Below are 10,034 nucleotides of genomic sequence, written 5' to 3' on the forward strand. Positions count from 1 at the left end.
AACACCGGTTAGAAAATTTATATATAAATGAGTTCCTGGAGTTCCCGTCGTGGCTCTGTGGTTAACGAATCCGACTAGGAACCATGAGGTTATGGGTTCGATCCCTGGCCTTGCTCAGTGGGTTAAGGATCCAGTGTTGCCATGAGGTGTGGTGTAGGTTGCAGACATGGCTTGGATCCCGCATTGCTGTGGCTCTGGTGTAGGCCTGCAGCTACAGCACCAATTCGACCCCTAGCCTGGGAACCTCCATATGCCGCACGAGCGGCCCTAGAAATGGAAAAAGGACAAAAATAAAATAAAATAAAATAAATAAAAATAAATGAGTTCCTTGATCCTAAACATATTTTCACATGTAACTGAAACTGAGAGAAAATACATACTCACAACCAAAATTTGTCTGTTTTTATCCCTATTTCAAATAGAATTATGCCATTATTTTGCAGACATAAACAGATTTTATTCTCATGTTAATACTGTAGACATTTTATTCAACAATTTCAAAAATGCCTAGGTTTAAACACAATATCACACTTTTAAATTCTAAAATTGTTTACTTATTTCCTTAATACATTAATGAATAAGATAAAAACACATTGAGGAAGAAACATCCCTCTTATCATTTGGCTTAAAATGAAACACTGGATATTTCATTTACTTAATTTCTGTCTTGTCAATGGTAATTAGTTCATCTGTTATTCTTGATTTTCTCTATTTACTCAATAATGCCAGAAAAGAATAACAACTTGATATTTATCAAATATTGTGATTGCAACAGATCTTTCTTCTCATGGATACTAGTTGAATAATATTCTGGACACCATATTTCATAAGTATCATATAGTGAATTCCAAATAACTGTTTATGTTTACCAAGAGTTAAAGCAGATGATTTGCAAATAAGGCATCCAAGAAATTTCTCATCCTTTGATGCTTGCAATTCCTGTATCTACCAGCAGGTGACAGTGATACATTGTGTATCTTCAAGCTCATTTTGAACCTAACGTTATTATTTAAAAAAAAAATTGTTTATAAAATGTGCTTATTACATTAACAGTATATTCCTAAGCACAGATTTCTTACTTTTGCATCCAAATAGTAAAAGGAAAAAGTAATTTAACGAAAGTATTCAACAATATACTTTTTTAAAGGAAAACATAAATAAGCTCTCCATTGATTCACTATTACCATAAACTCTTTTGTCTTAATTTAATTCTAGTTTTAATTTTCCAGGCATTAAACTGGCATTAGTGTCTGTACAAAACAAAGTGTACTACTTTTAAACTCATTTCATATTACTTTTTGTCTGTAGAATTCTCTAGCCTCTTTATTCAGCCTATATTATCAGAAGGAGTTATCATGGCTGTATTTCCTTACTTATCAGCTAAAGGTTAGTGGTGGTGACCTTTCTACTTACATCATTTTCTTTGTACTTCATCAACATTTGTAATGAAATATATTCAGAGTTTCTTTAATAGAAGAACTCACAAATTTGTTTAAGTGTTAAGTAGTAATGACTGAGGGATGTCTGTAGAGGATCAGTCTAGCATTAGAGGCTACTCCTATAGAAATATTTAATTTCTAAGGCTTATAGATATTCAATAATTTGTTGTACTTTGGGACAATTCTCTGAGTAACTCAGTTGTTAGTTGTACATATGTGTCATTATTTCCTAGTTCTTCTTTTTTTTTGGGGGGGGGCCTCAACAAAATGATGGAAATGTGGAAATCCCCAGGTTAGGGACTGAACTCATACCACAGTCATGACCCAAGCTTCTGCAGTGACAACACTGCACCACATGAGAATCCCCTAGTTCTTTTTTTGATATCTACTTTCTCTTCTTATTTTCTTTTCCTCTTTTCCAATAAATAGAATGTTAGTATTGAATCTCCTGAGACAATCAATCTTGGCATTTTTATAGATCTTCTTCTTTATTTCTTGGTGAAACTCCTTCTGCCAACTTGCTTTTCTAAAATTTAAAATATATGTATGAGAATAGTTTTAACATGAATTTATCTTGTGCTTTCACAAATTTTGACAATTGCAATTAGGAACCACAGAAATAAGAGCTTAACACAGGCTGTGTATACAAACATTGTGACACTTTAATGCCCAGGAATAAAACTAGAAGTTAAAACTAAAAATAATGCAAAGGCATTGTCTTGTTAGAATTCAGAAGCTTATTCTTCAGTTTCCTCATAGCTGTCTTCACTTCCTGATTTCTCAAAGTATAGGTTACTGGGTTTAGAATGGGAGTAAAGATGGTATAAAACACAGACAGGACCTTGTCTATCAGAAAACTGCTTAGTGACCACATGTAGATGAAGATGCAGGGCCCAAAGAACATGAAAACAACAATGAAATGAGCTGTGCAAGTAGAAAGGACCTTAGATGATCCTTTTGAAGAATGTTTCTTGATAGTAACCAGGACAATCGCATAAGAATTGAATAAAAGAATAAAGCAGGACAAGGCAATTATGCCACTAGCTGAGATCATAAAGAGGCCCAGTACATAAGTATCCACACATGCCAGCTGGAACACCACAGGAAGGTCACACAAAAAGCTATATACTTCATTAGGACCACAGAATGGTAACGTGAGAGCAAATATAACCTGGCTCATTGAATGCATGACCCCGACAACCCAGGAAACCATCACAAGAGCAACACACACCTGGGGACTTATAATTGAAGCATAGCGGAGAGGCTTACATATTGCTGTATACCGATCAAAAGACATAGCCATAAGCAAAATAATCTCAGTACTGGTAAAAAGGTGTAGAAAAAATATCTGGATGATGCAGCCATCAAAGGAGATGTTTCTGTGTCCAGTGAGGTAGTCTGTAATCATCTTAGGGGCAGCAAATGAAGCAAGAGACATATCAATGATGGAAAGGTTGGCAAGCAGGAAATACATAGGAGAGTGTAGGTGAGAGTCAGCTATAACTGTGATGATTATGAGGCTATTACCCACCATTGTAGCCACATAAAACACTGAAAACACCACGAAGAAAAACATCTGTAGTTTCCAGGAATTAGAGAGTCCTAGCAAAACAAATTCACAAACTGTAGACTTGTTGGCCACATCCATTGTCCTGACTGATAGGTGAAAACCTGTTACCGAAGAAAACAAATCAAGGGAAAGTATGATTCCATTGAAGCAAAAGCTCTATTTCCAAGAATCCACTTTCACAGACTTTTTTCCTCTATAAAAGCTTATCTTTAATATTACTTTCATCTTTATTTGGTATATTGGTTTGAAAGATAGGGTATTAGGTATCACAGTGAAATATCACTTAAGTCATAAAGAACATAACTCTTTACTTTCTAATGCCAATGAGCCATCCAAACGAGATTATATCATCCTTAACAGATCTACTTTTCTACATATTTGTCCATTCATTTATTTGTATAACTTTAAAGGTGGTAGCTCACATTAAATGGGAACTTATTCTGGGCTAACTATATGCTAAACACAAACACACATGCACACACACACACACTCACACCACATACACAGAGGTTTAGTCATTTAGAATTCATCCATAAGGTTATCCTTACTGAAAGAACATGTAAAAATGATATCACATATATGGGACATGAGCTCTTAAGCAACATCATAGAGACTTCAGTGAACAGTTGCAGAACTCTTATAAATTTCCAGATAATTGTTAACATATTCACAGATTTAGACCCATTGGAAACACAGAGAAAATTAGTATTTCTGGTATTTACCCAGTGGAATAAATATACTACAATATAGACATACGGCCCAAAGAAGGGCATTTAACTTCTTTTCTCTCAATTGCTTTTTTAAATAGGAGTTTTCTCCTGCAAATATTTGTAATTCAATGACTTAAAGTTTTACCTTGTCTTCTAAAGAATATATCACATTACTTATATGGGAAAGAGCTCAAAGATCAATCTCATTGTTTGAATTCTACTCTTGTTTGAATTCTCCTTTTATATATGCCAACATATGCAAACTATTTATTGACCTCAGCTCCATGGAGTAGGGGTTAGAAGATGGTAGAAGGAAAGGCAGAGAGCAAAAACACCTTTGCTTACCAGATCTAAGCAGAATCGGGGCTTTAGACTCTTCAGAGTATTAAAAAGGTTGTGACAGAGAATGTATGAGGTAATTTTAAGTATAAATAAATGACCTTGTTGAACTATCAGTGATTTAGCAGTTGTAGATAAAAATGGATGTTATAGGAACTTGGGAATTGACCAAGAAATTGTATCACAATGGGATCTATTAAACAACAAAGATGGTATTATTTAGTTCATAACAGGAAGATATATCTAGAGTCTTATGGGAATTTACAATGTTTGTTTTTAACCTGGACCTGAGAGATTCAGAGAATGGAAGTTGGGAAAGACATCATTTAAGAGGTAGCAGGAGATATCAAGTCAACAAACCCTAATAAGCAGTCTTGACTATCTAATCCTATTCTGGAGACAGTGGAGAATATCATCCAGGAACACCTCATTGTGCTTCAAGTAATTTATAATTTCTTTGTAGATGTCGAACACCCATAAATAAAACAATTGGTAAAAAATACAGCCAAATAAATCAAGTATACAACCAATTCTCAGAGATCATGAGTGAACTGAATTTTAGGTAAAGGAAAATATATAATATGCTTACTTAATCCAGAAAGTGTTCTTGCAGAAGAAATGTCATGAACTTGATCTATAATGAATACTAAGATTTTGTATCGCAAGGAAAAAAAAAAAAAAAAAAAAAAACACATGTGGGAAAAAAAAATGGTGGAACTTACTTGCAGGAACAAAGATATTTGGTCAGCCGGTTGGAAGAACGAGAATGATGACCCTCTAAAATATAACAATATAAAAGATGACAAAGATTCATTGTAAAATTGTAGGCAAAGTTATGACAATTTGATATCAATATTTTTGTTAAGGATTTAAACAGATTATTTGGAAAAGAAAGAAATTTTAGGCAGGAGATTATTAAATATGTATAAGGAGATCCCTTCAACTAAGGTATCGGTAACGTGAGTGTTATTGGGAATAATAAAATAAGAGTTAAAGGAGTTCCTACGATGGCTCAGCGGAAACAAATCTGACTAGCATCCACAAGGACACAGATCCCTGGCCTCACTCAGTCGGTTAAGGATCCAGCATTGCCGTGAGCTGTGGTGAAGGTCGCAGATGTGGTGAAGGTCGCAGATGTGGCTTGGGCCTGGAGTTGCACTGGCTGTGATGTAGGCCTGCCGCTACAGCTCTGATTCAACCCCTAGCCTGGGAACTTCCACATGCCATGGGAGTGGCCCTAAAAAGACAAAAGACAAAAGAAAGAAAGAAAGAAACTGTCACTATGAGTTATTTATTTATTATGCAATTTGCTATCTTAATCCACCTAGTCCATCTCTTTAGGGACCCTCCATTGCTGTGAGAAGAGTATAATTCCCATTTTATTCACCAAAGCCCTGGAAACATGACTTGCTCTCTTCACTGTAATATGGGCAGAAGTATCATGCGCCACATAACGAGCAGATTCAGCACATGATTCCACCATTGCTCCCAACAGAATGCTTTTATAACTCTCACATATTGCTGGTGGGAATGCAGAATGGTACAATCATTTGAGAAAATAGCATGCCAGATTATATAAAGTGAAACATACAATTACCATGTAAATCAGTAAAAATTCTCTTAGGTATCTAACCAAAGGCAATGAAAGCACAAGTCCACAAAAAGCCATATGTGACATTTCATAGTAACTTTGTTCATTATAGTCCAAAAGAGGAAAAAAACAAACACAAAAAAACAAATGTCCATTGACTAGTCGTTAGATTGTGTACTCATATAATGAAATACTAGTCAGCCAAAAAATGTAAAGAAATATCCATATAATGAAATACTACCCAGCATGTGTTAATTGACACATGCAGAAAACATGAGTGAACCTCAAAAGTTTTATCCTAATCATGGTTTCTCATCTCAGCATTGTTGCTCTTTTGGAAAAGGTAATTGCTTGTTGTAGAGTGTGGTCCTGTGCACTGTAAAAGTTATGCAGCATCCTCAGCCTCCATCTACTACAAGCCACTAACACCTCTCACCCTGCCTAAATGATGACAATCAAAAATGTTTCCAAATATTACCAAATGTCCCCCAAGGAGGCAAAACCATCCCTAGTTGAGAACCAGTGGACTAATTTAAGGAGTTCCCATTGTGGCTCAGCAGAAACGAATCTGGCTAGTACAAGTTGGATCCTGCATTGCTGTGGCTGTGGTATAGGCTGGCAGCTACAGCTCCGCTCCAACTCAGCCGGTAGCCTGGGAATTTCCATATGCCACAGGTGCTGCCCTAAAGAGCAATAATTAATTAATTAATTAATTAATTACAGTAGCCAGGCATAAAAGTCTACATACTATATTTCTCTTTATCTGAAAATTTTTAAAAGGAAAAAGTACAAAACTGCTTTATAGGAAGCAGATCAGCAGTGTCCAGACTTCAGGATTAGAAAGTAGGAGATTTATGATAAAGAAATATGAGGAAAGTTTTGGGGGTGATGGAAATATGAAGGAGTTATACAACTACATGCATTTGTCAAAACTAATTCAATTGTATTCTTAAATATAAATTATTCCTAATAAAGCTGATTTAAAGTAAGCATATTTTATGCTTATTCAAATGAAAATTGTGTACAAAATGAAAAGGAAATAATATGTGAGAAAATATTTGTGATATATATGATAGAAAACTTTTTATTTCCTTAGTATGTAAGCACCTGTAAATTGATAAGAAAAAAGTTTCAATAGGAAAAAAACTGGCCAGAAAATCTAAATAGGCAATTCATAGAAAATTATATCCAATAACAAGTAAACCTCTGAGAAATATTTAATTTCATTAATGGTCAGGAAACTACATGTTATTAAAAAAATCAATGTCATTTTTGCCCATCAAGTTGATCAAAATTGAAAAGAATGATGAAGGATATTCTGTATCACAGATGAATATATAGATTGCTCTGGGGGTTTTAGTATAGTTGATATACAAAGTTCCTTCAATTTCTGCTATACAGCAAAGTGACCCAGCCATACATATATACATTCTTTTTTTTGCATTACTATCTTCCATCGTGTTATAACCCAAGAGACTGGACAGAGTTCTCTGTGCTGTACTGTAGGACCTGATTACTTATCCATTCTAAATGTAATAGTTTGCATCCACCAACCCCAAACATCCCTCTCCTCCCCTGGCAAACACAAGTCTGTTCTCCATATACATGATCTATTTCTGTTTTTTAGGTGGGATCATGTGTGCCATATTTTAGATTCCACATATAAGTGATATCATATGGTATCTGTCTTTCTCATTCTATCTTACTTAGTACGAGAATCTCTAGTTCCATCCATGTTGCTGAAAATGGCATTATTCTGTCCTTTTTCATGGACAAGTAGTATTCCTTTGTATATATGTGCCATATCTTCTCAATCCATTCATCTGTCAATGAACATTTGGGTTGTTTCCATGTCTTGGCTATTATGAATAGTGCTGCAGTGAATGTAGGGGCACATGTATCTTTTTTCAATGAACGTTTTGTCTGGATATATGCCCCAGAGTGCAATTTCTGGATCATATGGTAGTTCTATATTTAGTTTTCTGAGGAACCTCCTTACTGTTTTCCATAGTGGTCATACCAATTTACATTCCCACCAGCAGTGAAGGAGGGTTGACTTTTCTCCATGTCCTCTCTAACATTTGTTATTTTTTGACTTGTTAATGATGACATTCTGTACCTCATTGTAGTTTTGATTTGCATTTTTCTAATAATTAGTGATGCTGAGCATTTCTTCATGTGTCTGCTGGCCATCTGTTCTTCACAGAACTAGAATGAAATGTTTTAAAATTTGTATGGAAACACAAAAGACCTCAAATAACCAAAGCAATATTGAAAAGGAAAAAACTGGCACAGCTGAAATGAATCCAACTAGGAACCATAAGGTTGTGGATTTGATCCCTGGCCTCACTCAGTGGGTTAAGGATCTGACATTGACATGAGCGGTGGTATAGGTTTCAGACACAGCTTGGGTCTGGCATGGTTGTGGCTATGGCATAAGATGGCAGCTATAGCTCCAATTTGATTCAACGCCTAGCCTGGGAAGTTCCATATGCCACAGGTGCGACCCTAAAAAGCAAAAAAAAAAAAAAAAAAAAAGAAAGAAAAGAAAAGAAAAAGAAAAAACGGAACAGGAGGAATCAGGCTCCTGACTTCAGATTATACTACAAAGCTATAGTCATCAAAACAGTATGGTACTGGCACGAAAACAGAAATATAAATCAGGGAAACAGGATAGAAAGCCCAGAAATAAACCCAAATACCTATGGTCAACTAATCTATGACAAAGGAGTGAAGAATATACAGTGCAAGAAAGATAGTCTCTTCAATAAGTGGTGCTGGGAAAACTGGAAAGCTACATGAAAAAGAATGAAATTAGAACACTCTCTAATACCATACACAAAAATAAACTCAAAAGGATTAAAGATCTAATTATAAGGCCAGATACTATAAAATTCCTTAGAGGAAAACATAGGCAGAAAGCCCTGTGACATAAATCACAGCAACGTCTTGTTCTGCCTAGAATAATGACAATACAGACAAAAATAAACCAATGGGACCTAATTAAACACAGACATTTTTGCACAGCAAAGGAAACCATTAAAAAAACAAAAAGAAAACCCACAGAATGGGAGAAAATCCTTGCAAATGATACAACTGACAAGAGCTTCATCTCCAAAATATACAAACAACTCATATAACTCAACAATAAAAAAACAAATAACCCAACCAAAACATGGGCAGAAGACCTAAATAGACATTTCTCCAAAGTAGACTGCTGTGCTAAAAACAAACCCCCAAACTTGGAGATAACTGCTAAAATTAAAAATATACTTTTCCTGGGAATTCCCATGTGGTGCAATGGAAACAAATCCGACTAGTATCCATGAGGATGCAGGTTCAGTCCTTGGCCTTGCTCAGTGGGTTGGGGATCCGGCATTGCCATGAGCTGTGGTGTAGGTCACAGATGCAGCTTGGATCCTGCATTGCTGTGGCTATGGTGTAGCCTGGCAGCTGCAGCTCTGATTGGACCCCTAGCCTAGGAACTTCCATATGCTACAGGTGTATCTGTAGAAAGAAAGAAAAAAATTCAGCTGTCATGAAAAGAAATAGTTTAATCTGAATATACTGACCTAAAAAATATGTCAACAATGTACTCTCAAATGAAAAGCAAACTGATCGGTAATATGTATTTTATGGTCTTAACTGTGTAAAATCAAACAATAACAAAGTAGACTAAGCTGTTTCATGTTGGTTACTTCAGGTCAGGAGACTAGAGAAGATGAAGATGACACATGTTCTTTATATGTATTTGGATATTTTCCACTTCTTACTATTACTATTGTGGTAAAATATGCATCATATAAAATTTACCATTAGTGGTATTAAGTACATTCAGAATGTTGTGCAACTCTCACCACCATCTAGTTCCAGAACATTTTATTCAAAAGGAAAACCGATACCCATTGAGTAGACCGTCCCAAGTCTCCCTTCCTCAGACCCTAGCAATCACTAATCTGTTTTCTGTCTGTATGGGTTTGACTATTTTTGACATTTCATACCAATGGAATAATTCAATAAGCAGCCTTGTGTGCCACAAACTTTTACAAGAATGTTTGTAGCAGCACTATTCACAACAGTCAAAAGGTGGACACATCTATCAGCTGATAAATGAATAAACAAAATGTGGTAGAGTAATAAAATGGAAAGTTATTCAGTCATAAAGTAGAATGAAGAATAAAGTACCTATACATGCTACAACCCAGATGACTTTGAAAACATTCTAAATGAAGTCAGATATGTCTTACTTTTGGAACTACAGTTGACCCTTAAACAATGCAGGGGTTGGGATCAAGAAGTCAAAAATTTTTGTATAACTTGATAACATTCTGTACCTGTCTTTCCACATCCTTGGATTCATCAAACCTCACATTGTATAGTATAAC

At 35.4% G+C, this 10,034-nt stretch overlaps 1 protein-coding gene across 1 annotated transcript; it reads right to left on the minus strand.

Annotated features, from left to right (window-relative positions):
• Nucleotides 1-1,788: 1,788 nt before the first annotated feature.
• On the minus strand, nucleotides 1,789-3,684 carry LOC100156728 (olfactory receptor 4K2-like). Its single transcript, XM_021082092.1, has one exon. It carries the CDS (start codon nucleotides 3,085-3,087, stop codon nucleotides 2,134-2,136), a length of 954 nt encoding a protein of 317 aa, XP_020937751.1. The 5' UTR covers nucleotides 3,088-3,684; the 3' UTR covers nucleotides 1,789-2,133.
• Nucleotides 3,685-10,034: the final 6,350 nt, after the last annotated feature.

The sequence above is a fragment of the Sus scrofa genome, unplaced genomic scaffold (assembly GCF_000003025.6).
Source record: "Sus scrofa isolate TJ Tabasco breed Duroc unplaced genomic scaffold, Sscrofa11.1 Contig498, whole genome shotgun sequence".
In the NCBI taxonomy this organism is placed as follows: Eukaryota; Metazoa; Chordata; class Mammalia; order Artiodactyla; family Suidae; genus Sus; species Sus scrofa.

Coding starts and splice junctions, on each gene's coding strand:
- LOC100156728 (XM_021082092.1), bottom strand. CDS start 3,087: ATGGATGTGGCCAACAAGTCTACAGTTTGTGAATTTGTTTTGCTAGGA.